Source organism: Corvus kubaryi, unplaced genomic scaffold (genome assembly GCF_017639235.1).
Source record: "Corvus kubaryi isolate FWS band 111438036 unplaced genomic scaffold, C.kubaryi_AGA036_p1.0 78, whole genome shotgun sequence".
Taxonomy (NCBI): domain Eukaryota; kingdom Metazoa; phylum Chordata; class Aves; order Passeriformes; family Corvidae; genus Corvus; species Corvus kubaryi.
The window spans coordinates 7,990,469-8,017,514 of record NW_024582065.1 but is presented as its reverse complement, the minus strand read 5'-3'; the positions used below and the strand labels follow the sequence as shown (position 1 = coordinate 8,017,514).

The 27,046-nt window shown below is 52.9% G+C and overlaps 3 protein-coding genes across 12 annotated transcripts in view; 1 reads left to right on the top strand and 2 right to left on the bottom strand.

Annotated features, from left to right (window-relative positions):
• GPSM1 (G protein signaling modulator 1) overlaps positions 1-14,729 on the top strand; it is a 66,871-nt gene extending 52,142 nt beyond the window's left edge. For 5 of the 8 annotated variants that reach the window (XM_042052646.1, XM_042052645.1, XM_042052647.1 and 2 more), the window contains 3 exons: positions 10,088-10,247; positions 12,449-12,657; positions 12,765-14,729. In XM_042052646.1, the coding sequence (XP_041908580.1) occupies positions 10,088-10,247; positions 12,449-12,657; positions 12,765-12,953 (558 nt within the window). In that variant the 3' untranslated portion in view covers positions 12,954-14,729. Of the gene's footprint in view, positions 1-4,428; positions 4,698-4,727; positions 4,855-5,599; positions 6,171-10,087; positions 10,248-12,448; positions 12,658-12,764 lie in introns of those variants that run through there. The other 3 variants (XM_042052653.1, XM_042052651.1, XM_042052652.1) reach the window with 3 other exon arrangements.
• A 3,218-nt stretch (positions 14,730-17,947) lies between these two features.
• On the bottom strand, positions 17,948-19,782 carry DNLZ (DNL-type zinc finger). Its single transcript, XM_042052791.1, has 4 exons — positions 19,736-19,782; positions 19,320-19,629; positions 18,774-18,913; positions 17,948-18,253 (listed from the first exon to the last, which is right to left on the bottom strand). Exons 1-4 carry the CDS (start codon positions 19,780-19,782, stop codon positions 18,082-18,084), a joined length of 669 nt encoding a protein of 222 aa, XP_041908725.1. The 3' UTR covers positions 17,948-18,081.
• CARD9 (caspase recruitment domain family member 9) lies at positions 19,663-27,014 on the bottom strand. 3 transcript variants are annotated; one of them, XM_042052654.1, is made up of 13 exons: positions 26,009-27,014; positions 25,487-25,709; positions 25,006-25,143; positions 24,328-24,653; positions 23,747-23,926; positions 23,422-23,571; positions 23,016-23,144; positions 22,714-22,905; positions 22,118-22,159; positions 21,482-21,527; positions 20,786-20,856; positions 20,186-20,274; positions 19,663-20,005 (listed from the first exon to the last, which is right to left on the bottom strand). In XM_042052654.1, the coding sequence occupies exons 2-13, from the start codon at positions 25,668-25,670 to the stop codon at positions 19,909-19,911; spliced, it is 1,644 nt and encodes a 547-aa protein (XP_041908588.1). In that variant the 5' UTR covers positions 25,671-25,709; positions 26,009-27,014; the 3' UTR covers positions 19,663-19,908. The 3 variants fall into 3 exon arrangements, with proteins under 3 accessions (XP_041908588.1, XP_041908589.1, XP_041908590.1); XM_042052655.1 differs by having other exon boundaries at positions 26,031-27,014; XM_042052656.1 differs by lacking the exon at positions 26,009-27,014 and having other exon boundaries at positions 20,198-20,274; positions 23,016-23,141; positions 25,487-25,702.
• Between the last annotated feature and the right edge of the window lie 32 nt (positions 27,015-27,046).

The window sequence follows — 27,046 nt, the reverse complement described above, 5'->3', positions numbered from 1 at the left end:
TATGTAAATGGTATTTCAAACCAGGAAATGCATGCTAATGTGATGTTTTCTGGGTTTCACTGAAGGACAGAGCTGTATAACCAGACCAGTTTTGTCTGAGCTTTATCTTTGATCATGGCTGTTTGCAGCTGCTGGGCAGAGCTGGAGGCTCCCCCAGAGGACACAAACACAGCACAGCCCTGGGGCAAGTTTAGGTTTTGTCTGTTACTGCCCAGCTTTGGGGAGGCCAAATCACCCCCAGAGAGCAGCCACTGGGGCATCCTGCCCAGAGGCCACCCTGCAACCTTTGCTGGCACCAGGCAGCTCCATCCGTGGAGTTTGTGGTCAGGGAGGAGGGTTCAAGGAGGCACTGACCTCTCGGGGGACAGGTTGTTCCTTAACCCACTGCTTTTGGATAGACACTGTCCCATCCAGTGCAGTCCTCTCCTCTGGATTTAGGATGACCTTGGGGTGAGCAGAGGCTTTGGGGTCTCTCTGAGCTGTCCTTGCATCTGTTCTTAGGGTGTGGGAAACTGAGGCCCCCTGGGAGCTGGCTGAGGATCCTCCATGGCTGCAGGAGAAGGATGGGAATCCATAAATCACAGGGAGGTTCAAGGGCTGTGTCTGGGAGCTCTCCTGATAAAACCTGCTGTGGCAGCAGGAAGGTTCCCCCTGTCCCCAGATGAGTGTGAAGGCAGCTGAGGGGGGGTCAGGGTTAGAGGTGCAGGCAGCAATTCCCAGCTGGACAGAAGGTGTCCCTGGTTTTGGCACTGGCTGCAGGCTGGGCACAGCCTGTGTCAGGTTAACGTGGCCTCTGCTCACACCTCACCTTCAGCGTCCACATTTCCCATTAGCAGAGCTATTTTTAAGCCTCCCAAGGCAGTTAACACCAATTAATCTGAAAAAGCCCAAATAATGGTTTTTCAGAGCCCCCGGCTCCTTCCCATTCCCTGTGTGGCCCCAGAAGCCCTGGCAGAGCTGAGCCCAGTGAAGTGCTCCGTGTGCAGGGGTGGCTGGAGAGGCTCCCTTGGGGAGATGTGCAATTAGAGCAGGGCCCCAAACCATCCCAGGGATCCAACTTTTCCATCCTGGATCGTGCTGTCTGTGCCACAGGGGAAGTTCCGGCTCCCTGCAGTGCTCATGGATGAGCAGTCGATGCAGCCCCAACAGAGCCAGCAGAGCGAGGCGCTGCGTGTGCCTGGGTGCAGGAGGTGCCACTCCCCTGGGACCTGCAGGAAAGTCCCAGCAGGATTCTTTGCCTGTACCTAAAGCCACTTGAATCCCAGTGATCTCTGGGCACTGTCATGTGGCGCAAACCCCAAACAGGGTGTAGTTTCATCCTGCCCTTTGCAGCAGCAGGTACCAGAGCAGGAGATGCTTTTAGCTGATAGGAGAAGCTGCTCCTGCCTTTGCATGTGATTTTTGTCTTGCCTGTTTCAACTCTACTGAGCAGGGCTGTGTCTGACCATCGCTGCAGTGGCAAACCCACAGGTACCAGCCCCAGGAAGCCTCCCTGCCCCAGCAGGGCCAGGATTTCGTGTTTTGTGGGGCGCCTTGCACAACAAGACCTTGATCTCGAACGCGGCCTTCAGGCATTACTGGCGTGTGAGTAAATAATAATTAAGATCTGGGCGTTCGCTGAGCCAGGGGTGTTTATGTGCAGGCTGGATGTGTTATGGGTGCTGATGTGGATGGGTGTGCACAGCTCCACGACCAACTTCCCCCATCCCCACCACCCCTGGGGAAGGTGCTGCATCTGCTCAGCTCCTTTGTAAAACATCGCTGTGCTCAGAGCAAGTAGGTGTCTAAATAAAAGTCTGATTCAAGAAAGCAGCACAATTTTGGCAATCCAGAGACGAGCAGGCTTTTTTTGCAAAGCGTTTTCAAAGCAAACTGTCAGGAGGTTCCAGTGTGAGGTGCAGGGGCTGGGGGGAGCAGGGCATCTCTGCAGCTGGAGAGTTGGATTGTCTCCATCACCCGAGAGGAGCTCACCTGCCCTGCTCCATGGGGCTTGGAGTGGGGAGGTAGATAGAGGAAGTGTTCTATATATTAACCTTGTGCTAATTAATCAGGAATATGGGTTATACCCTTTCAAGCACCGTAGTTATTTCAGTTTAGCAAATTAGTGCTGCTCAGCTGAGACTCCACGGCTGAGCATGGTCCTGGTTTCACCCCTCTCCAAGTGCAGAGTAAATCACTGCAATGAGTTGTAGCCAAAATCCTGTGTTTTGCTGCTTGGGTGTGTGTTGGTGTGCACAGCCAGGTACCACAGCCCTGGGTGAGAGCTACACCCCACAAACTCGCTGCTTGTTGTCATCCACCTCCAACTGGAGTTATTTCAAGCAGTAGTTCAGGTTCACTCCCAGTTTTGGTGTTTAAGGGAATCCCCAGGTTTTTGATAGGTCAGATTGACCTCTAGAACCACTCATCCTCTGCACAGATTGCAGAGACTGACCTGGAATGAGAATGCTTCTACCTTGTGTCCTTGGTTAGTAAAAGAAGCTCCAGGTGCTAAATCCAGGCTGGTGTGTTTCTGTTAACCAGTGACAGGGAAACCCAGCCTGGCATGGTAAAAGCTGTCAAAATCCATGTGGAAAAGTTGCTACATTAACTGCAGAGGACCGTTGGAATACACAGAAGAGAAACCAGAAGTAATTCCCACTGGTCTCAGCAGTAAGGGCTGGACTGACCTGTGATTTCAGGACAGCTTGTTGTGTAGCTGAGGAAAAAGTGTATTAATGTGGTTGTGGCACAAAGTGGCCCAATCTGGTCACGGTGGCAGTGGCTTCCAGACAGTCAGCTCAGCACTGCAAGCAGCAGAGGTGTCAGTAACACTTGAGCCAGACACCCCCAAGGCTCCCTCTAAATGCAATCAGCAATGAGGTTGTCACCTGCTGCTGAGCCACAGGCCTGGGTTTGAGCCGTGTGTGGCAGCAGGGCACGGTCCCAACAGGTCAGCACTGACTCTGTTACGGAAGGAGGGAGCGTAGGTGAGTTATTTTGATTTTGTTTGGAACAATAAAACCCGAGTTATTTGAAATCTTAACAACAGAACCAGCTTTTAGCACTGGCGTTTATAGGGATGAGTGGGCGAGTTGTTTAAAGGGAGAAAAATCTTTGAAAACAGTCCAAGTGAGGGTGATAATTTCATGCTCCAAGGGAAGTGTGTGCACGTCCTGGGCCTGGGCAGGGTGTGGATGGGCTGTGCCAGGGGCTGGGCACAGCACAGTGCAGGGCACACGTGTGCCCAGGACACGCTCAGCTCCCTGAGCTCCAACCTGACGTTGTAGGTGGTGTCTCTGCAGATCACAGATGTCTCACTCGTTCTCCTTTGCTGCATCCTAAACTCAGAGGGAAAATGTCATTTCCTTGTGTTGTTCCAAGCACCGACCTCGTGTGTGTGGGCTCTGCCCCTCTGTTACACCCATTTTCTGCATTTCCCCCCATACCAGCTGCAGATTCCCCCTTGCAGAGCTCTCCCAAGGCAACCCAGCTCTTCAGATCGGGGTAGAGTCCCCATCCTGGTTCATTCCCCTGTTGCCCCTCTCTATCCATGGATCCCCTGATCTCAGCCCCAGTGGGAATGGGGCTGCAGCAGTGGTGTTGAGCTCACAGGAGCTGTGGCTGTGCCCTGCCCTCCCTCCACCCTTCTTTCCCTCTTTAGTTGGGGCCAGGTACCGAGCCAGGAGTCCTGGTCTCAGGTCCCACACAGTTTCCATCTTTCTCTGGAAATTACTATGTGACTCCTGGAAATGAATTTACTGGTGTGGAATAGCATGGGCAGTTCCCCAAAGCTGCATTTTCTGTTCAGGTTAAAGCAATTTCCTACTTTTGTAGTGAAAAATGAGAATGAAGGACAAGTGTGGACAGAGAGCCGAGAGTGCCAGCGGGGCTCTATCCCCATTTTGCCCCTTTGGAAAAGTGCTTTTCTTCCCAGTGCCCCATTTCACAAACGTGAGGTAAGAACAGCTCTTTGGCTGCTGCGTGGCATTTCCATCTTTCCCTGTTTAAAACCCTTTTGCAATTAGAAATTTCCCTCTGTCGAGCAGTGTTACATTTAAATCAAGAGATTGCTTATGGCTCAGCAGCCTCAGCTCTTGCAATAAGACAAAAAAACCACACATATCTAATAATATGAGGAGCAGGAGGACTATCAGGAGCTAAAAATGGTCCTTCAGTATTTTGGTGCTTTAAATCCAAACGCTCAGATTGTGTCTGTGTGTGCACAGAGCGTTTGCTGCCGTGGTGCCTGTGCCTGCGGAGCCGAGTGTGTTTGCAGATGTAGTTTGGGAGAATCGATCCCAATCTATTTTTAAGGTAAAGTGAGTGTGGCGGGTGGGAGGTGAGGAGGTGGAAGGAAAGCTAAATATTCACGTAGCTGCACTGTGTGTTTAAGAGCATCATCTAATAGCAGGAGGATCGTGGCAGCGAGGTGAGGGAGAGAGGAGCCTTCTCCGGAGCCCCCCCCGCACCGTGCCAGGGCACGGAGTGGCTCTGGGAGGAGGTGGCAGCGGGGCTGTCGCTTTAAGCCTCAGCTCGCACCCAGCGGGTCACTGGAGCCGGCGACGTTCTGCACATCGCTCCGCACGAATCCCGCTCCGCACGAATCCCGCTCGGCGGGGCTGCGAGAGCCTCGGGCAGCTGGAGCATCCAGCGCCGGCAGCGCTCCTGCCCGCGGACATGTGAGAGCCGGAGCCGGGGAAGAGCTGGCTGCTGAGGTCAGTGAGGCAAACTCGGGGTTTGTTTGTGTTTCTTTCTTTCTCTGAAATGAGAGGCTGGATCGGGAGGAGCAGGAGGAGGAGGTGGATACGGAGACGCAGAGGATTCACTCAGGCCGGGATGTGCCGTGTGTGCTCGGGGATTTAAAGTTTTCAGGTAGCTCCGGTGTGAACTTTTTATTATTAATATTTTTGCAGCTGCAGCGGTGCTCAGGCTGCTCCGGGTGTGCCGTGTCTCACAGCAGAGCGTGCCGAGGGTGGGCGGTGGGTCCCTGAGCCTGGCCGTGCCCACAGGGGGACACGGGGTGTCTGTCACCAGCCCTGCATCGCGGGGGGAGCGTGGCAGCAGCGCCCGAGGATTGGCACGGGAAGGGAAGTGGTGTCCTCAGCAAAGACCAGGCGAGTTTTACAGCTCTGCTGCCTCTGAAGCTGACGAGGAGTGGCGACTCCAGCCGAGGAGCTGGTGGCTGGGGACAGGGACAGCCCCGCTCTGGAGCCCAGGGACGATTCTCCAGGCATTTCACCTCCTGGTAAAACAGGCTGTGGATTTCAGCCAGGGATTTCTTTCCACTCCTCTCCTCCACCCCCGCTTGCTTCTCTGCAAACCTCCCCCTTGGTGCCTTTCTCCAGGTGAGGTGGGGAAGTTCAGTGCCTGATGTTTTTGGGGTTTGGGGTTGTGGCCGTGCCAGAGGTGCAGCCCCCACGGTGAGTTCTCCGGGGTGAGGTGTGGGGTGGTGCAGGATAAAGAAAAGCCGTGTGCAGGGGACTGACAGACAGCCCTGGATAAGGTGCTCCTGGCACTGGTGGTCACCAGCAGCACCAGCCCTGCTCCTGCCTGGAGATTTTGAGGTCGGCTGCCTTGAAAAGAGCAGAGGTAAGGAGCGGTGACATGTCTGGTTCACAGGGGGAGAGGCAGATAGGGCAGGGCACGTGGGCATGGATGTGTGGGAATGGATAACTGCCAAGCCCGGGGCAGATAAGAGCCCGCTCAGACAAGGGCACAGATTGCCAAGGACTGTCCACAGGGTAGAACTTGGTCCTAGGGACTGATTGCTGCATCCTGTCCCAGCTCTGTCTCTGTGGGACGTGGTCAGGTCGCTTCATGTCCAGGTTGTGTCCTCCCTGAAATCAGGTGAAATCGTGGTGGACACATTTAAATGCTGAGGCAGCGCACTCTGAGCGGGTGACAGTGAGCGCTGCTGTGTTATCCCTGAACCTGCCGCCGTCCTCGCTCGTCCCTGACCTGGGCGCTCACCAGACGCTTCCAGGCAGCAGCTCCCGAGCTGGATCGGCTGTACCAGACCCGTCAGGGTCCATCCACCACTGGGTCCTGCCTGCAGGTCCCAACGTGCTGAACCCTTGGAGGGCTGGACAAAGCCGGAGTGAGCAGCCCTTGAGCCTGACGCTCTGTCCTGCATCGGGTCAGGTCTGCAAGAAGCTGAGCCTGGAGGAGAGGAGGGGAACCAAAGGCAGGTCAGTGCCGTGGGGACACCAGCTGTGAGAGAAACTGGTCTGACACAGGGACAAGGTTTGGCTCTTTGGGTGGCTCATGAGTGTCTGTGGTTTGGTTTGGTGGGTGAAGCTCCCTTTGGAGCGGACGTTTCACCTGTGTTTGGGTGACTATGGAATTGCTGAGGGATCTGCCATGACTTGGCCAGCACAGAAATACCTGCCGTGATGCTTGGGGACCTTTGGGGCACTGTCCCAGAGCAGATCTGACAGGCTTTGGTGGGGCTCAGCAGCGGTGTGGGAAGAGTTGCATCCCGAGCTGCTGTGGGGGCAGCAGGAAGCTGTGGGAAAAGCCGCCACCAGAGCGTTGGGTTGAGGGGATCTCTGGCAGCAGATCTTGGTGTGCTGGGGGGCACAGCTGTGGATGAAGGGGGGTCTGGGTTGCTCAGGTGCCAGAGATTGGGACAGGGTGCTGATCCCAGGATAGGGCAGTGGGAATGTGTCAGAAAAAGTTCTCTGCACAGTCCCAGGTGGGCAGTGGGTCCAAGGTGGAAGCCCTGCAGGGCATCTGTGGGCTGTGGCTTCAGGTGTTGGGAGCTGGAGAGGTTTAGTTCTTGCAGTGAGGCTTTCTGCCTTTGTTTAATGGCTTTCCTGAATCTGAGTGAAAATGGCCAGCGGCGTTGAGGCACAGGAGTCAGTTTTGACTTTGTTTTGCCTCGCCTGCAATCGCTTCAGCCTTGGCCTCACCTGCACATCTGGAGTGGTCAGACTGAGGGATTTCCCCAGGAGATGCTGCTCCCCGTGCTGCACCTCTGGGGCAGAGCTGGGCAGCCCAGGACCTTCTCAGCCCAAAACTGTGACGGGTTTTATTTGGTGTGAGAGTTTATCAGAGAGGAAAATCAGTGGCATTGTGCTCCTCCACCGGGTGTAGTGACCTTACCCTGGGGCTTGGGGCTCCTGAGGAGCTGGTGGTCCCAGCCTGCAGGCAGAGGGGAGGGTGGCAGAGCAGGAGCCTGTCACGCTCTGCAGCTGCTTTTTGCTGCCTTTCCAACACCTCAGCTGTGGTTTTACACATCCTGAATCCACCCAGGCAGGTTAAACAGCCTGTTCCTCCACCAGCAAGGGAATGCGTGCAAAAGCCTGGATGCCTTCCAGTGGCCCATGTGGGGAGAGTCCTGCTCCCAGCCACTCAGAAAATGGGAACAAAGCTCTAATCCCTATGAGCGGGACCTCCACCTGCTTGGGATGGTGCCATCTGTGTCCTGCCTGAGGTTAGGGAGCAGGAGCAGAGGCTCCACACTTGTCCTTGTCCCTGTGTGGGCAGAGGCGGGAGTGTCCCTGTACCCCTGCCAAGGTTGAGCATGTTTGCAGCCAAATCTGCCCCGGGGTGATCTCTACAGTGCCAGCAGCCCCCAGGTCCCTCTGCCCCGTGCAGATGGGGTTGGTTTTACTCTTTGTGATGGCATCTGGCTGCCACAGGAAGGTGACAGTTGGCAGAATTTGGGCAGTTGTGGTGCTGGAGGCAGAGAACGGGGGATGAGGCCAGGCAGGGACACCAGCCAGGAGATGAGAATTGGTCTTGGGGCTGGAAAACCGAAGCTGGTGCCGAGGAGCCATTTAGGGGTGTGGCTGTGTGTCTGTGCTGTGGCAGGGCTGTTGCTCAGCCCCATGAGGGGATGCCCTGGCTCTCAGGAAGCCTCCTGACCCTGGCTGTGCCAAGCCCCGAGCGAGCACAGCTCGGGAGCAGATGGCGAGCCCCAGGGTGTGATCACACCTCCATCTGCCCTCGAAGCTCCTGCCTCGGGGCTGGGAGCAGCCTGGCAGGGAAGGAGCCGAGCACTCCGTGCCTTGTCACATTTGGGCATTTTAATTAGAGAGGTTCAGGCCTGGGGCAGGGTTTGGCTGGAGGGAGCCTGGTGCCCGAAGGTGCTGCCCTGGGGCTGCCCATGGGCCATCCTGGGCTGGCAAAGCCCTGTCAGCCTCCTGCCTCTCAGGTGCCACTGGGAGGTAGCCAGGCACACAGCGAGCCCCGTCCCACACCTCCATGCTCTTGGCTGCTCTTCCTACTGATTCAGAGCATCCTTTCCTCTGCCAGGCATGTTGGGAGCAGGATCCTGACACCCCGCACTGCAGGGTCTCTGCAGGATGTGCCGTGGGGGGATCTGGTCCCTGTGGAGGGGCAGCCCTGAGCTGGGGGCTCTGGCCATGCACTGCCAGGCTGCTCCTGCAAGCGGGAACTTCTCCCGTGGATCCAGGACTGCTCTGATTTACTCCATGCAGTCGTGGAAAAGCAGGAGGGAGGCTCGGTGTGAATGAACCGATTTCCTCCTCTACCCTGAAATTTGGGTCACACAACCCAACATAGCAGAGCTGTGAGAGATGCAGTTCACCCTCAGTTCAAGCCCAAGCCAGCTTTGATTTCCGAGGTGCAACTGTTGGTGGCTCAGAGGGTCCATTGGAGCTGTGGCTCCATTAATGAATCAGCACGTGGCAGGCAGGAGGTGAGAGGGGTTTTTCCCCTCCCTGATCAGCTCCCACATTGCCAATGTTCCTCTCTGGCCTGCTGCTAATTTTGACGCTGCCCTAAATAGAAGCTGAGTGCATCTCATCTGCTTCGCTTAGCATACAGGAAAATTGTTTTCCTTCATTTACCCAATCCAACTTGTGGCTTTAACCCTGTCAGCACAAGTCTCTCCCCACTGCAGAGCTCCCGTGAAGGGCTTTGCCTGCCCCTGCCCCGGGGAACAGCTCTGGTGGAAACAGCACCGTGTGTGGTAGGATTGAGAGGGCTCCCAGGCTGCCCAGAGTGGCCACCAGCAGAGCTGGGAGAGGGACTTTGCTTCATCAGCAGCCAAGGGAATCCCTTGCTGTGCTGGAAAGTCTGGCTGGCTCTCCCCGTGCCCTCTCCATCTCTCTGGTGGGATGTGCAGCCCTCCAGGAGGGACCCAGTGCCCCTTCCCAGACTGGCCTCAGCTAGAAAATAGCTCAGATAGACCCAGTTCTAGGAGGTTTTGGTTGCTGTCTGTTGTGGTATTTTTTCCAGCAACTGGTGGGACCAGCTTGGTGTGTAGGGAATATCCCCAAGCCTGGCAGATGCCCCTCTTATCACTGACTAATTTTATCTCCCATTCCAAGCGACTCCTTGGAAAGATCTGTTGTTCCTGCTGCTCTGTCTGCTCCAGATGAGGACACACAGCCCCTCTCCCTGCTGGAAGTGGCTTGGAGAGGCTGCCTCCAACGCAAGCCTCCTGCAGCACGACTTAAATATATCCCTGTCCAGTGCAAGGTGCTCATTTGGGGCTCTTGTGCAAGAACTGTTGTCCTGAAAAACTGTAATTTTGTGGCATTTTCAGCTGGGTGACTGCTACAAGTGCTGTGCTGAGGACACAGGGGCACCGAGGGGAAGCGTTGGGGTGTGAGGGGCAGTGCCCTGGAAAGGTTGGATTTAGCTGGTGGAAAAAGCAAACCCTGAGCTTGGGCTGAGTCCTGGCTGGGCACACGGCAGCACTTCAGCCAGGGTGGCTGCACGGTTCCTCTCATCCCGCTCTGAGCCCAGCCCTTTCCAGCCCAGAAGCTCCCCTTGGAGCAGTGCCAGAGTGAATGCTGTGAATGCTGTCCCCTTTCCTCCCCCCTTTTCCATTCAGCCTCCAGGTTGCTCTGGGTGCTCCGCAGTGACAGTGGCTGCTCTGCACAGGGCTCATCCGTGTGCTGGGCTCGCGTTTGGGCTGTGGTAGTGCCTGGAGCCTCTGGGATCAGAGGGACCAAAGAGCAGAGACCCCAGCAGGCTCCAGACTGTGGGGCTTGGCACATCTGGGGCACAGCCAGGAGCCGGCCCCTGAACAGACCAGGAGAGGACACAGCTATTCCCGAGGCTGCGCTGGACGGAGCGATTGGACTCGGGGACTTGTTTGGGGTGTTCTGACTCTCCTCTCTCTTCCCAGAAAATCAATCGGACCCCTTCAGATGAGGAATGCTTCTTTGACCTGTTGAGCAAGTTCCAGAGCAACCGGATGGATGATCAGCGCTGCCCGTTGGAGGAGTGCCCAGCCGAGGCTGCGGAGGCAGCTGCCACGCGGGTCCCTGCCCTGGGAGAGCGGATATGTGAGCACCGATGCGTTCCCAAGTCCCTGTCCCTGTGGGAGCGACGCTGCTCCTGCGGCGTGCCCAGCTGTTGTGGTTTGCCGTGCATCCTGTGATGTTTTCCTTGAGCCTTAGCTCTCTGAACTTAGCAGTTCCTTGGCAATCTCCGTCATTATTTAAGGAAGGAAAAAACATTCTCATGTAAATGGTTGCCGAGGGAAAGGCTGCGGAATGTGAGCTAAGGTTTGGGGAGTAAATTAGAGAGAGAAATGCAAAATACATTTAGATTTTTTTCAGTGAGGGTCTTTAGGTCTTGGATTCTGAACAGGGAGGTTGGCACAAGGACTTGTGCCACTTCCAGTACCTCCAGGAGGAAGATGATGATGGTCACATTGCTGAGGGAGCTTTGTGAGAACCTGGGGTCTGGGACATGCAGGGGCTGGGTCAGGCTTTCTCAGGCAAGTTAAAATATTGCCAGTTTTTGTAATAGCGTTGCCATGGAGGAAAAACTTCTGGATTTTGTACTGTTCTTGGATGCAGTGGTGTTAGGTGCTGTGTGAGGACAGAGGAGCCAGAAGGATGGATAAACAGTGGGAAGCTGTTCAGGCAAACAGTTCAGCCCTAGGAAGGACAGGGATAAATTGAGGAAGGCGTCTGACAAATAGACAGGGCAGGAAAGGCAGGGCTGTGTTTGCGCTTGGGTTTTGTGGCTTTTTCAGTGTTCAGGGCCTTTGTTTAACCCAAGCTGGGGAGAAGCTCTAAAATGCACAGATCACCCTCACACGCTTAATCACCAGCACAAAGGGCTCAAACCAGTTATTTAAACTGATGGATTTGTTCATCATCAGTTTCCAAATGAATACAAAGTGCAAACGGGAGAGGAGGAGACCCCTGACACCGGTCCCAGAGCCGCAGCACAAGGAGCAGGTGCTGGGGCAGGGGCTGAAGCAGAGAAGGTCAGGCTGTGGCAGGAAGGCAGGTTGGCTGTGAGGTGAGAGGGTTTTTATTGTCTAAAAATAAGGTGGAAATGAGCATCGCTTTGTCAAGAGATGCATTTCTGACACACAAGTGCATTTGGCTGTAACAGCTGTGTAATTTAGGAGACGGGGTTGAAAATGCGGAGCTTTATAAAGAATACACGAGCAGCCCCACGTTTGGGCTCTGAGCCTTTTGGACGTGTTATTTTCAAGGATTCTTTGTGAGCTGAAGGGGAGGAAACTCATCTCTGCGTCAGCACTGAGATTTTCTTGTGTTTCTGCAGCTCCATGAGCTGGGGCTCTTAGAACTTGTGTCGGGAGGCTCGGAGCAAGCTCTGCTCCAGTGCTTTGTGCTCAGGGAAATTAACACCACTTGAGCTGGACTTCTCACAGTTTCCCTTTGCTTGTCCCTATCTGAGTGCAGTGTCTGTTGTTCAGGAGCCTTCCCCTACCTGGCAGCTGCAGGAGCCAACAGGCTCTTTCCAGGGAGCGCTGCCCAGAGGCGTTTCCAAAGGCTCAGTGGTGGATAGATGACATGTACTGGTTCTGGACTGGGACCCCCCAGCACCAGCACAGCCCAGGCTGGCTCTGCTGCGTGAGATGAGCAGACACAGAGCCAGGAGTGTTTTGCTGGTGCTGACGCAGGTCCTGCAGCCCGTGACAGCCGGACTCACCTCGGCAGTGCCTCTCCTTGAGCAAACAGCCTGGATTTCTGGGGGGTCTGGGAAGGTGCTGCCAGGTGAGAGGCTCAGCCAGGCCTGGGCTTTGCTGATGGCTTGTCTGGAATTATTCCAGGCCGTTGGGATCGTGTGGGTGCCTGTCACAGCCACAGGAGCCCTCAGGAACTCTGTGCTCACCTGTGATTGCCCAGCTCTGCCTGTGCCTCTTGGCTCCAGGTGGAAAGCCAGAGTGGAAGTGGCAGTGGAAGCTGCCTGTAGTGCTGGAAACAGCAGGGATCGCACCCAGGCAGTGGTTCAGCTCCGGGCGCTGGATCTCCTGGGCTGAGGTGGCACCTTTGGTGGCCTCCAGGAGCCAGCCAAGCACAGGAGTAGGCAGGAGCAGGGAGCCCCTCAGGGGACGCAGCAATGGGAGGTGGGTGTGTGAGGTTCTGCTTTATCAAGGCACCTGACTCCTCCTCTGCTGCCTGCTGGGTTTGTGTGGGTTGGAGAGGAGTTTGGGGAGGGGGATTTGGGCTCTGCAGCTCAGGCAGAGTGGTGACCCTGCTGTGTGCTCTTCTCTCCCCAGCACAGTCCACCATGATGGCATCTCCACAAACAGAGGAGTTCTTTGACCTCATCGCCAGCTCCCAGAGCAGGCGCCTGGATGACCAACGTGCCAATGTGGGCAACCTGCCTGGCCTGCGGATAACCCACAACAACCTGGGCCACCTGCGTGTGGAGGGGGATGCCCAGGAGCCCGGGGACGAGTTCTTCAACATGCTCATGAAGTGTCAGGTACGGGCACAGGGCTGGGGAGCTCTGACACCTCTGCTCCAGCCCTTTCTTTCATGGCAAGGCTGTCCTGGCCCTGCCCTGTGCTAAGGCCCCTTTCTCCCCTACAGTCCTCCAGGATCGATGACCAGCGCTGTGCCCCCCCAGACTCCATCCCCCGTGGCCCCACCATGCCCGACGAAGACTTTTTCAGCCTCATCCAGCGTGTCCAGGCCAAACGCATGGATGAGCAGCGTGTGGATTTGGCCTCAGCCCAGGAGGCGGCCGAGGAGGAGCAGCAGAGGCCTGGTTCCAGCTAAGAACTGGGCTTTGATCTGGGGGGGTTGTTTCAGCTTTATTTTGTTTTTTAAGAAGGAAAAAAAGAGTAGGTGGTTTCAAGCCTGAGCACTCCAGTACTCCCAGTCTTGTCCCGGGAGCTGCACTTCCATCGTGTTCCTACGGGAAAGCCCAACAGATGGGGGACAGTTTTTAAACAAGGGGTTTTTCTAGAACACTGGGCACAGCACCTGGAAGACTTTAGCAGCCCCTCTGCTGATCACCTAAAACCCCAGGAACTTGGAGGAGCCCACAGGGGGTAGTTAACTCCAGCCTCTATGTCTTTTATTTCCACAACACTTTTAATTATACAGGGAAAGGGAAGAACACCTTTTCCATTTTGATGTCCTCCTGTCTTCCCTGACAAAAATGGCTCTGGATCCTTCCCTGGAACATCTTGTTCAGCTTTGTTCCTTCTACAGGAGGAAAAGAGCCCAAGTCCTTTAAACCTGACTCCAACCCAGCTGCATTGTGGTCCCACACATCTGAGTGTATTTTAGGTTTGCTGAGGACTCTCTGGAGAGCCCTGGACATTCTCTGCTTCCAGCTGCAGCCCTGCAGGACCTGCTGAGTAGGGGCAAAGCCTCGGTCACCTTGAGCTTTAGTGGGATTTGTTACCTCTGGAGCCCAGGCAGCTGTGCAGCCCCAACTGCAGCCCCATGGCAGGGGCTGTTCCTGGGCAGGGGGAAGGAGGAAGGAGGGCTCTGCCCAAGTGTTCAGCCCATGGCAAACAGGGACAGCTCCTGGTGCCACTCAGCTGAGGTGAGGGTGTCTGAGACAGAACCTGTGTGTGACAGGGCCCTGCTTCAACTGCCAGCAAAGCTTTCTGCCCATGGCACATCCCTCCTCCCTTCCGTGCCAATGGCCCTCCTCCTGTTTCTCCTCAAACCAGCACTGAGCTGCTCCCAGTGAGGCACTCTGGTTCTATCCACCCATCTCCAGTCACTGGAGCCTCAGGAGAGCCCGAGCCTGGGGGGGCTGGCCGGGAAGTCACATTTACTGTCATTCCTTTCCCCTTTTGGACTAGCTGGAAAAGCTGGAGGAGGAGAGCAGGGACCTGACTTGAGGAGGTGCAGTATTTCTCCTTTGCTTGACCAGAGACTATGCTGCACTTCAGAAACTCCAGCACTGAGTTGTGCCGAAGCAGCGCCGTTCCTGCAGAGAATAAATCAGCACTTTTGATTCAAAATGCGTTTGATGGAAACATTCCCAACCAGCAGGGAGATATTTTTAGACCAGTGATGCTGCTCATGGGGCATTTACCCTGCCTGCACTGACCATGTGGAGTGGTAGGTGCAGTTTACCTGCTACCTGGGAGCACTTACCTGCTGCTTGGCCTAGGCCGGGTCTCCCTCCTGGGGCTAGGCAGAGCTCTGGAGAGGGGAGAGGAGGACTTGCCCACCCCCATCTACCAGCCAAGCTGGCATTTGCAAAAGAGGTAAACATTGATGATGATGACCTGACCAGCTGCAGGCTCAGGCCTGTGCAGCTCTCAGCCAGGTGGTGAACTGGAATCTGACCATTAAGCTTTCAGAGGTATTATTGAGGTATTATTTGCCATATACTTGAATGTATGAGCTTATTTATTTTTTACATGTGCATTTGCTAATGTCATTTTAATGGGAATTTCCAACCCACAGGTACTTGGTTTTTTTCTAAAAAATAATCTGCCAAATGGATTAATATATTAGAAATGAATACAGCTCAAGGGGAAGGGGTGGGGGGAATTGTGCTTAATAAATATTTGTGTCTAAGCTTCAGTGCAAATACTCATTTCCATTATTTCCTGGCTGACAGAAGGGCTAATCCTGGCCCTTTGGAATAGGGATGGGGGTGGATGGGGGTCTCTGGTGACAGACACCACCACATGTGTTAAGAAAAGCGTTGTACACCCACCTCCACATCGCTTTACGCTATGAGCACATGGGGCTCCTGGCAAGCCACCACCACCCCAGCTCTGCCTGCCTGCCAGCATGGATGTGGCTGTGGAGGGAAGGCACAAAGCCCTGAGAATTCCCTGCCCAAAAGTTTCCACGACGACAGGGCAGACAGAGCAGCCCTGCACGGCTGAGAAAAGGCCACTGGCAAAGGGTGAGGAGAGGCTGAGCTGTTCCTTTCAAGCCCTGCCCGGCTCTGCCTCGTCTCAGTGCCGCCCCGGCGCCTGGCCCAAAGCTGGGTCGTTCCCCAGAGCCAGGGGACAAGGGCAGGAGTGCTGGGCACAGTCCTGGCACCAGCCCTCAGAGAAGACACAAAGCAGCAGCACTCCCTCATTCCAGCACAGCAGGCATGAGTAGGCTGTTGGACTGGGCTAGAAGGTGGCCTGGGAGCAGCAGAGTTGGGATCCTGAGCCCTGTGAGGATAAAGCCAAGTTACAGCTGGGCTTCCCACGCCTGGCTAATCTGTGCTGACCCCTGCCAGCCCTGATCAAAGATTAATAAAGAGCCACCAGTTTGTTCTCATCAGCTGTTCTCATGCCTCTGGGTGCCTGGGCACAGCAACTCTGTGCTAGAAAGCTCTGTGTGTGACCTGGGGACAGAACTGTGCCCTCAGGTGTGTAGAGACTTAGATTCCCAGGAACAGGTGATCCCTGGGAGTGAGTGATGGGGGTCTCACCTCCTGTTTCTCCATCCTGAGCAGCTGGGGAAGGCAGCACAGGCTCATTCTGAGCTCCTGTGAGCACAAGGTACTGGCTGCCATTGAGTCTCCAGAGCAGCCTGCAGTGGTGGCTGCTGTGCTGAATCCTCCTCTCTCCCACGCTGCCAGGCTCGATCCCACACCGTGAAGAGCTCTCTGATGCTGACATCCGCTGGAGAGCCGCGGGCTTGCCGGCCCGTGAACTGCTGCTGCAGCTGTGGAGTGTGAGTTACTGGGAGCAGGGCTGTCCCCAGTGCTGGGCAGGTCCTCTTCATAAAGAGCCCTAAAAATCCTGCAGAAACACGAGATCCTGCCCTCTCCTACCTAGCTGTTAACAAGCAACCAGAGGCACTCGCAACACAGGGCTGATGTCAGTCCTGGAGAAAGGCATCCCCGGAGAAAGGCTGTGTTCTCCTCACTCCCTGCCTTTGGCTAAAGCAAGCCCGTGTGATCACCTGTATGCCCTTTCCAGAGCAAAGCCACTGCCCCATGACACACCATTTTTCAGAAAAACACAGTTCTAAAGGGAGTGCAAAATTCCCTTTTTTATCTGCAATCTCTTAGCAGTAAATCTTTTTGTTTTATATGAAAATTCCCTCCCATGATGTTGGCCTGAAAGAACTGCCACCCTCCATGCTCAGAGCTGCAGAGACAGCCCCAGGGCACAGGGACCTGTCTCTGTCCTGCCTCCAAAGAGCACCTGGTTCCTCAGGGCACTGGGACAAGGAAACACTAAAATCTAGGAACAGCCAAAATAGATTTTGCTGCATTTTTCACTATAACACAGCAAAAGCTGGCACCACCTTCCTGTAGCTGGGACCCAGTAACAGGTAACAAAGGTAAGGAAAACAGTATAAACAGTATAAAAAAGCCAGGTTGTAAATGAGTTGTTTCCAAGGCAACACGGATCCTGCAACAGCTGCTCTGTTCCACCCCGTCAAAGGCATCAGCACCATGGAAGCAGAACGCTGATTTTCAGATTAAAGGTAATAAAACAAGCACTTTTCCAGCAGTACTAATAGGTGTCAGAAGCCCAGCTCAGGGGGAGAACACAGCAGTGCATTGAGCTGCAAGATTCTGTTTCTCAATTCTGGGTCATTCCAGCAGCTGGCTGTTTCAGGGAGAGCTGTGTCTCACCAGGATCTGAGCACACACGAACTGGCTGATGGAAGTTCCTGCCCCTGTTTCATCACTGCACTGGCACACCCACAGGAACATGACAACTTTCCTGGTGGTCTGACCCAACACTTATAATGCAACACATGTAACTGTTGGGAACACTCCAGATGAAACTCATTAATGCCTGCAATGCCCTCACTGAATCCTTGGCTGATGAAGCACCACAAGCACCTGGAGATGCCTGGCTGAGAGAACTGGGTTTGCTCAGCCCAACACAAAAAGGCTGAGAGGGTTTTACTGCTTTCTGTGGCTCCCTAATGAGGGGGATCCATAGAGGTTTGGGACCTCCACCCTTATCAATATTCACAGGATCCTGGATATCCTGACAAGCAGATTGGACTGGAATCCTCCAGAAGGCTCTTCCAAATTCAGTTAGTCTTTGATTGCAAGTTCAAAACCCTAAGAAAGCACCTACAGAGGAAACAAGCCCTAAGTGAACATGATCACCTCAGTGCCTCATCCACCACTACCCGAGAGTTGCATGCTGACAAACTCCCACATCTGTCATTTATTACTTTTTAAATTTCTAACTAATCTTAACACACTGCAGTAGCACTAATAAGTCCCTCAATATCTGCCAAGAAAACTTTCTATGTGCTCTAATTCTCTCCACCATGCTCCAAAACTATTAATTTTACCTTCACACCCACACTCCCCCTCACCAACAAGGAGTTGTAAAACCCCCATGCTGGAGCTCGAATGGGATCAAAATACAAAACTTTCAGCCCTGACATGAGTGGCACAGAACAAAACTCTGGAAGATGTCAAAGGATAAAAGCAGCATTTGACTGCATTAAGAGCCGGTGATCTGACCCTCCTGCAGGGTCATTTTGGCTTTAGAATTTTGGGATCCATCTCCTCAGGTGGTATCAATTTAGAATTTTGGGACCCATCTCCTCAGGTGGTATCAATTTAGAATTTTGGGACCCATCTCCTCAGTTGCCACACCTGGGCATCCCTAAAACCTCCAGCTCCAGCTGCACTTCGTTAGGTCAAACACACATGGACAAAGAATTTCTGACTGCCTTCTCAGCAGGGAACTAAGCCAGGCACGGGACACTGCTGGGGCACTGAAAGTTGCCTCAAAGTCAGCAAAACAAGTACCAGCAAAAATATCTACACCATCTCTAAAGACATCAGCTTGATCAAAGGCAAAGACACACAAAAAACCCAACACCCGAGTTTATTTGAAACACAGACAGTTGAAATTGGGGAATGAAGGTGAAGAGTCTCTTGCCACGAGCCAAATGACCCAAATCCCATGTGTCACACCTGTCCCACTGGCCACAATCCCTTGTGTCAGGTGTGTCCCTTGCTGCCAGGCTCTGAGGGGGTTTCCCCGCTGTCCCCTTCCACCAGCTGACCTTGGGGCCTGGGCTCTGCCGAGCTTTCCAGCAGCAGTTCCAGGGCTTCCTCACCAGCCACACGTCTCACCTTCTCCCCTTTGGCTGCCAGGATCTCCTCGATATTCCTGGACAGCGATTTGAGAACCAACAGTGACACCACAGCAAAGGCCCAACACAGTCACACACAGGCTCGCTGCACTCCGCTCTCAGGACTGACACGACACAGTGAATCACAGGAACATCACCATGAACACCACCCAAATTCACCACAGAAAACCACCCAAACTTTCTGGGACTGTTTTCATCCACTAGGATCAGTAATTTAGCAATTACAGCTAAACAGAAGTCTTAAAAGGTATCTCGAGAAGTTAGAAATCACTGGAATTCCACAGCAGATCACCTGCTGGCACCACTAAGGACCCCTGTGTATCCCACAGCTTCTGCAGCAGCTTCACACCGATTTATTGGGATCCTAGACTGTGACAGTAATATTACAGTGACAGAAAACCGAGTCAATGTGTCTTAATGACCTGGAGGAAACTTTTAGTATGAGCCGCATTTTAAAAGCATCACTGAAACAAGGTATCAGCTCAGGAAGCCGCACCCTGGAGCAGGGTGTGAGGAGGATCCTGCTGGCACACTCACCTCTTTCCCTCCAGGTCGGAGAACCAGCCCAGGTTATCGGCGATGACATGGTGGTTTCTGCAGACGGGACATGTCACGATCACCACCCCTCGGTGGTAGGCGGCCTTAGAGATGGATTTGGCTGAGCGGGTCTGGCAAACCTGAAAAACAAAGTGCATTTTATGAGCACGGTAACTGCAGCTCCAGGGACTTTTAAGACAAAAATACTTTTGCCATTAAAAGCTTCTTCCCTCCCTCACTATCCCAAGTCGGCTCCATCATGTTACGATGCCGTGAGTTCAGCCCGAGACACAAAGGCTGAGAAGGGTTTTACTGCTTTTTGTGGCTCCCTAATGAGGAGCATCCACAGAGGCTGTGGGATCTCCACCCTCAGAGATACTCACAAGACCCCGAGCATCCTCCTCCAACACGGAGCTTGGACTAGACACCTCCAGAGGGCTCTTCCACTCTGAATTAAGTCTTTGCGAGATTAAAACTAGGAAAACAGCTACACCAAGAACCCCCCGGCCACCCCAGCGCCGGTGCCCTCAGAGCCCCCCGGCCCACCTTGCAGGTGTACACTAGGCGATAGTGCGTGGCCGGCGGCGGTCCCGGAGCGGTGCAGAGCGGGCGGGCCGGGCTCCAGAGCGGCCCCGGGACGGTGCGGGTCGGACCCCAGAGAGGCGCTAGGGCGGTGGGGGCCGGGCCCCTCAGGCCGGGCGGGGGGCGGCGGGGCCGCCATGGCGGCGGCGCGCGGAGCAGCGCCCTCAGCGCGGCCCGCCGCATCGCACCGCGCATGCGCACCGGGCGGGCCCTGAGGCGGCCGCGGCGGCCATGTTGGTAGCGGGCAGCGCCCGGGACCTGCCCTTCATTAACGCTTAATTAACCAGCGGCTCAGCCCGGCCCTGTCTCACACGTAGATATTTAAACGTGTTTATTAACTGCGGGGAAGTCAGAGCCAAACAACAGTGTCACTTTAGCACTTTTCATAAATGGTTGTTTGGATGGTTTTAAAATCTAAACAGTCCATCGAGAGTGAAATTGAGAAGCACAGCCACCCTACGCATAGGCTGGTGTTTCCCTCAGGGATTGGCTCCTGAGGAGCCTTTGGTGTCGGTGTTGTCCCTTCCCAAGGGACCTTGGTGTTGTCCCTCTCTCAGGAGCCCTCGGTGTCGGTGTTGTCGCTGCCCGAGGTGTTCTCCCAGTCCGCCTCGTGGTGCCGGTCCTTGGGCACCCTTCTCATTGCTCTTTTTCTGAAAACAAGACCAGACATACCATTTTTAGAAGGTATCTTCTGCAAACAAGCAGCATTTCATACTGTTAGTATGTATTAGGCCCTTTTGCGATTCATTTTATGCCCTCCATGAATCAAGCTTGGTGACAGGAAAGGGGAAATACAAATCATGGATATTTTCCAGGGAAGCCCTGCTTACTGCAGCGCAGACCTTCGGTAACGCTCAAAGCAGTCCTTCATCCTTCTCCTCTCCTTTTCTGCCAGTTCCTCGTTGGCCAAGCCACACTCCTTGAAATGGAAAAAAACCCCCAAAAATGCAAACAAATATGAATTTATTCCTCATCAGATCAACTCAGATCAGTATTAACACAAGGTTGCTTCCTTCATCTGCACAGTCAAGTACAGCAGGTTCTTTATTGTGTGGGCAGGATTGTAACACTTCTGTTTCACATGGGTTTACTACATTTATTCCTTCACATTTGTAAATTTGGGATTCTTTTTTCTGCACCAAAAGTCATACTGCAGACAATTAAACTGGAAAACATCCCCACCCAGAGATGAAGGGAAGAAAGTAATTAGAGGAAGTTTTTATGCACAAATGGAGAAATGTCCCCTGTAAATGTTTTGCTGTTCAGAGTTCACCCTTTTTGGAGGGTGGATTCTGCACTAAGTGCTCAGAGTTTGATAAAGCAGGAGCTGATGACACGCTTCTCTAAGCTGGTAAATCCATAATTAATGAGAACATTAAAGATCACAAACCCCAGCCATAGTAAATAAGAGCCCACAAAGATTCTCTTACACTTGGTGATTTTGGGGGCAGATTGCTCTCTCGAGGGCTAAGTTCTTCGTTTTCTCCTTCCAGGCAATCTTCTGAAAGATGAAAAAAACACAGCTTTAGTCAGGGTTGCCATTGCAAAATAACTTCTCCCTGCAGCAGTCCTTCCACAGAAGAGCTGTGATGTAACTGCACAGAGTCCACAGCAGAACTGAAACCAAGCCCAAAGCACTCAGAACTTCATCCTGTGATAAATCACAAGTCACTTCTCATTTTAATTGAGCCCTAAATCTTGCCCAGGATGGTGGAATTCCCCACCACACTCGGGAAGGGACACAGCTTTCCACTTCCTACTTAAGCAGGAGCAAAACAAACCTTTGCCAAGCAGCTCCTGTGCTCAGTGCATTAAAAATAATATTCATGTCAGAGGTCACCATAAGAAACGTATTAATCATTATTTTAACCATAATTTGTCCCTGCTCCCCAAGTTGTGAATATCCTGGCACTTCACACCAGACCGTATTTTGGTGAAACTCCTTCTGTAGTGACCAGCTGTCACGATACACATTTTCAAACTGAGAGAAGTAGAACAATAAAAAAGCCTTTTTGGAACAGTGTCTTTCAGTTTCTGTGAAAAATCTCCCATCATTTAGATCTTCCAGGAGAGCAAAACAGAATGGACCATCCTCTCCAGAACTCTACTCAGTGTTTTACCCTTACTTTTAGCTGTCTGTGTATCTTCATCCAGGTGACTGTGAAGAGCAAGCTGTGAGACAGAAACAGAGCAAGAACATCAGAACTGTCCCTCAGTCTGTATGAGCAAAAAAAAGGAATATAAACCCCAGGACATGCTAGAACCAACCTCTCCCTGCTGCTGCCAGCAAACAGCAGAGTGAGCCAGGAGTTACAGATTTACTCATAGATTTATCCTCCGTGAGTAGATCCAGCTTCCTTTGGCCTCATTTATACTTCTGGCCTCCAGACAATGTGGCAATCACTCCCTCACTGAAGTTATGAACTAAGTGAAACTCTTTACTATTGATGGCCCCAGGGTAAGACTTATTTTTGCCTGTTCTCACACAAGAGGGAAAATTAGAAGCAATTCAAAACAATTCAATTCCCTCCATTTGCTTACACTCAACAAATCTCACTGACTAATGCCATAACTGTGTCCTACACTTAAAATTTCAGGACACAGGGAGATTCTGTCACTGTTTTGCTGCCTCTGGACCTTTTGATGTCACTGAAATGAGCCTGAGCTGTGAGAAACTGCTGATACTTGGGGAACTGAGCACAGGTGAAGAATATGAAACCATCCCAGAGGAAAGTGAAAGGTAAACAAGGCACCCTACTCACTTCCTGGGAATCTCTGGAGGAGGTGTCATCCAGGTCAGAGGTCTGAAACAAAACCAGTATAGATCAATCATTCCTCATAAGCAAGGAAGTGACAGCAAGGGAACAGACAGGAGACTGAGAGCTCCAGAAAACACAGAAGTGTGGATTTGCTGCCTCCTACACTCCTGTCTGGCCACTCGAGAAAGTACACAAGATGCCATCTTAATTAAAATATATCTAATTTAGTTCCAGAAAACTTAGCTCCCCATTTCATCAAAATGGCTCACATCCAGTCTCTAAATAGAGTCACTCTTTGGTGGTTGAGGAACCCCTCATCACCTTTGGAAATGCTCCAAATACAAACATAGCTGGCCTTAGCTTGCATCTGCCCAGCTTTTCCATGCCTGGAACCAGGGTGAGATCATAGAAACCATCCTGTCTTTCATTTTCTAAACTCAGCATTTGCACTGCAGTGGTTTTAATTAATTTTGATGGTGGCTCAAGCAGGTGGTCACTGCCTGCTGAGCTGGAGCTGCTCAGGTGCAAAGGCTTGGGAACAGCCACAGTCTGACCCCATCCTCAGCTTCTCAATCCCATCAAGGGGAGGAGAGTTATACCGGTGTGGGCAGCTCCAGCTGCAACCTTTTCAGCTTGGCCTCAGTGGCCAGGAGCTGACTATCCTTCTGGAAGAGCTGCAGCTGCATCTCGTCACATCTCTCCCCCAGCTCCCGGATCTGCTTGCGGTAGGCGTCCTTCTCCACCAGGTTTTTGGAATACTGCACGTGGAACTGCTCTCGGGTCAGGAGAGCCTGTGCAAAGGGACAACACGTGGCATTCACACAGCAGCACGGGCAGGGCTGCACTGTCTGCCCACTTCAAGCAGCAAAGCAGTGATAAGCAGTGAGGAATATGTTACCACCTCATCTCTCTCCAAAGCCACTTCCTCCATCTGCTGCAGAACAGCTTCAATCCGTTTTTTGTACATCTGGGAGTCCTTCCTCAGAGATGTGCACTGTAGCTCCAGCACCTCTTTTTCCTCTGCAAACTGCTGAGACAAGGTCAAAAGCACCTGCTTGTGGGCAGAACCTGAGCCCGACTGACCCCACTCCTGCAATCTCTGTGCCACAGATTGCTCTGGCCAGAGCTCTTTGGGGTGTCTGAGCTGTCACCTGCCACACACAGAGTGTTAAAATACAGGTACTACAGTAGGAGCAGCAGGGATTGCTCCTGAGCAGCTGCTCTGCTCCACAGGCAAGACACTGCAGGTGCTTCACCTGCTTGTCTTATCCATGACCCTCAGCAGGAATTTGAACAGCAGCACCTACTTTGTCTTGGAGCACCTTGGCTCGGTGCAGCTCCTTGCGCAGGCTGTAAATGGTGTTCACCAGCTCCCGGCGCTCTTCCAGGATCTGGCTGCAGTCATTCTCCAGCATATCCTTGGAGAGGCTCTTCTCCAAATTCTGCTCCCTGGCGACCTGCAGGACAAAGGAAGAAGTGAGACAGGGCCACCATCTAACTCTGTATCGATTCTCTCCCCTCAGGGCTCTATCTGACTTGGGCAACAGCTGACCCCCACAATCTTCACTGCAGCATCGCTGCCCTGGCTGCTACAGACAATCCCTTGAGTCCCTACCCAACCACCCTACCAACCTGGAGAGTGTTTTCCAGCTCCTGGTTCTTGGCCAAGAGCAGCTCCTTCTCCTGCTGGATCTCCCACACCACCTCGTGGCTGGGGCGCTGCTCTATGGCATGTTTCAGCTTCATCGTGTGCTTCCTCTCCAGCTTGCAGTCATCCTCAGCCTTCATGAGGCTGTGCTTCAGGTGATCGATCTACGAGAAGGTTCAGAGCTCAGCAAGAGCAAGGAGGAAGCTCTGGCCTGCAAAAGCAGTTCTCACTCTGTTCCCCAGACAAATGTGGGGCAAGTTTCTCCCCAGCTCTGTTTTCCTCAGGAAATGTGCTCTGGGAACCAGAATCCTGCCTGTGTGCTAACAGATACATGTTCCTGTGCTGCCTTTGTGAGAGCAGCCTTGTGTGAGGGAAAGACTGGTCATTATTCATAGCACAGCTTGTAAAACACAGGAAGGCTGAGCTAGAGACCACGAAGACACATGCTAGAGAAGATGCTCAGTGCTTCATGCAGGACTGGAGCATCATTGGCAAAGACAAGGTGCTCAGCCCAGCCTCCCAGGGGCCAGGTAAGAAGGGGGAAGCTGGAGAAACTGTGACTGACCTCTAGCAGCAGGTCCCTGTTCTTCATGAGGGCCGCACTCTTCTCCTCGCTCTGCTTGGCGTAGCTCAGGGCCAGGTTGTAGTTCTCGTCCTTGCACTTCCGCAGCTCCTTGCTCAGGCTGTCCCTCTCCTCCTTCATCCTCTGGGCCCGCTCCTGGTGCTTGCGGAGCAGGCTGTCCCTGACCCACATCTCCCTGAGGGCGTCCTCCTTGGAGTGCAGCCACACCGTCAGCTCCTGCGCCTTGCGCTGCTCCTCCTGCACCGCGCTCTGCAGCTTCATGATCTCGTTCATCAGCACCTGGCTCAGGCCAGACTCCCCAGCCGTGTCTGTTTGGGGGGCAAGGGTCACTCACTGCTGTCCTGGCTGCTGCCAGGCACACACTGAGCTAAGCTTCCCCTCCAGATCACTGCAACCAACCCTAATGATGTGTGATCAAATTATCCCCACTGTGCCTCTCTGCTCTGTGCCTTCCTGCACCACAGAATCATTGACACAACGGGCGGAAGGAAGAATTCAGCCTTCTGCGTCCTCCTCCCCCTCCCCAGTCCAGCCAGTGACACCAGGGCTGTTCTTCCCAGAACCCCTCCTCCGAAGCACACAGGGAGCAGGGCAGGGAGCGCTCCTGACTCCGCACAGCAACACCAAAGGAAGAGATGTTGTTGAGAACACAAACATTACCTATAATCATAGAGAAAACCCTGCTGGGCTCTTTGCCAGTTATTTTCTTGTACAGCTGGGGATAATAAAGCTCCAGACTCTCCATAAACGCCTCAAAGCCCTTGTGTCCCGTTCGCTGAAGAATGTCCAGGAGAACACCTGAAATAATGGCCACAGGAGATTCTGTTCAGTTATTTCTCTCTTTACCTGTTTGTAACGTTAAAAAAAAAGGCTTCACTTCTTCCACATACAAAAGTCCCTGAGATCCAATCACAGAATCAATTAGGTTGGAAAAGACCTCTTGGCTCACTGAGTCCATCCTATGACTGAACACCACCTTGTGTAGACCATGGCACCAAGTGCCACATCCAGGCTTTGCTTAAACACCTCTAAGGAGGGTGACACCAGCACCTCCCTGGGCAGTCCTTCCAATGTCTAACTCCCCAGACAATCCCAAACCAATGGCCTAGAAACTACACAGAAGTATTTGAAGTGCTCCCACCTGCCTTCCGTTTGCGCATGACCAGGCTGGGGTCATTGAGAACCTGCTCCTCATCATCCGGGCTGAGCACTTTGCACTGGCGCAGGTAAGGGGTGATCCGGGAAGGGTCAATCACAGAGATCAGCTTCACACGGAAGTTCTCCAGGTTATTCCAACAGATCTCATCATTATCCTCTTCCAGCATGTCAGCAGTGAGGGGAACCAGTGAGCAGCGTTGTCCTGTCTGGAAAAAAAGAACCAAAAAACAAACAAGCAGACCTTGAGCCTCTCAGAGCAGTGTGGCAGTGGTGGTGAAAGCAAGGATGTTCACAGACTGAGAATGCAGATGTGTCCTAATCAGCTGTTGCCTCTGCTTCACGGGCAGTTCACTCTTCCCTCTCCACCTCACAGCATTTGAGATCCCTGCGTTCTGTCTGACCACACGGACACCAAATCTGACACCCATGAGAGCTGACACTTTACCTCAGAGCCATAAAATAAACTTTTATTCCCTGTTATTATCAGCCATTCTGTATCACCAACCTGTGCCTCTGCAGTCACAAACCTTGATTCTCCTCCTGTGTCCTGGCTCTGAGAAAACCTGTCTTGGGGGCAGCCTCCCTCTATATTTTGACTAGAGAAGAGATGATTCCAGGATCAAAACTGGTTTGAGAAAAAAGGGGAAACTACTCAGCTATACCCTGAGACAGGAAAGGGAAGGAAAAGAGAGAGAGATACATAAAAAAAAGGGGAAGCCAGAATGGGTGATGGGGGAGGAGAAAGATGGTAATGGCACCATGAGTCAGCAGCGACACATGGGCAGTGATTTTAGATTAATTCTGGTTTTGTTTTCTAGTCTGTCCTACTCAAGTACGTACTAGGGTCCAGAAAGTTTCCTTGTGCAGTGGTCAGAAACACTGAAAAGAAGGAAAGTCACAGCCATAGGTGTGTGCAGCTGACTTCAGGGGATGAAACAAGCCACAAAACTAGAAGAAAGAGGCTCTTCAAAGGCTTTCCAGGTGTTAACATCTTTATCCAGGAAAACAGGTGGCAGCAAGAACTCGCTCTTGGTTAGGAGTTCAGCTGAGAAGGATGCTTTCTATATTGATGCCTCTAATTTTGGATGTCCTCAAGCTTCCAGTATAATTATGACAACTCGGTATTTTGAGGGGAAGGGAGTCAAGTCTTGGCAAAGCAAGGAACACAACCCATCATTCCCAAATGGCAGGCTGTGGCCTTGGCAGCACTTAGAGGAGCAGCCCAGCAAGCAGCGTTGTGACGATGCTGAGCATCACCAGGAGACCTGTGCCTGCCTCCCCACCTTCCCACAGCCCTGGAGCTGAACCCAGAACTCACTCAGAAAGTGTGTTTTAAAAAAGCCTGGAGAGCACACAGGCTCCGATGCCATGGCAGCATGACACATGTTCCCATTAGCTTCCCACTCCACTCTTTGTTCTGCTTTCTAAGTTTATGGAGAGTTTTTCCATGTTATCATTAGGAGTAGGGCAGAGATGCTCAGAGATCCTTTCAGCCTGTGTTTCTTGTCATTAAATTAGCTTTACACTAAAAAAAGATGCAGTA

Bases quoted from the DNA above. Each gene is read 5' to 3' on its own strand.
- DNLZ (XM_042052791.1), bottom strand. From the start codon at position 19,782: ATGGACTGTTTAGATTTTAAAACCATCCAAACAACCATTTATGAAAA. The intron at 19,630-19,735 runs GTGCTAAAGTGA...TGGTTAATTAAG, and splicing joins CAAACAACCATTTATGAAAA to CGTTAATGAAGGGCAGGTCC. The intron at 18,254-18,773 runs GTGAGTGTGCCA...ATCGCTGTCCAG, and splicing joins TCCGACCTGGAGGGAAAGAG to GAATATCGAGGAGATCCTGG.
- CARD9 (XM_042052654.1), bottom strand. From the start codon at position 25,670: ATGCTGGAAGAGGATAATGATGAGATCTGTTGGAATAACCTGGAGAAC. The intron at 24,654-25,005 runs GTAATGTTTGTG...CCCCCCAAACAG, and splicing joins GGTTTTCTCTATGATTATAG to ACACGGCTGGGGAGTCTGGC. The intron at 22,906-23,015 runs GTGGTAACATAT...CCCTTTGCACAG, and splicing joins TGGCTTTGGAGAGAGATGAG to GCTCTCCTGACCCGAGAGCA.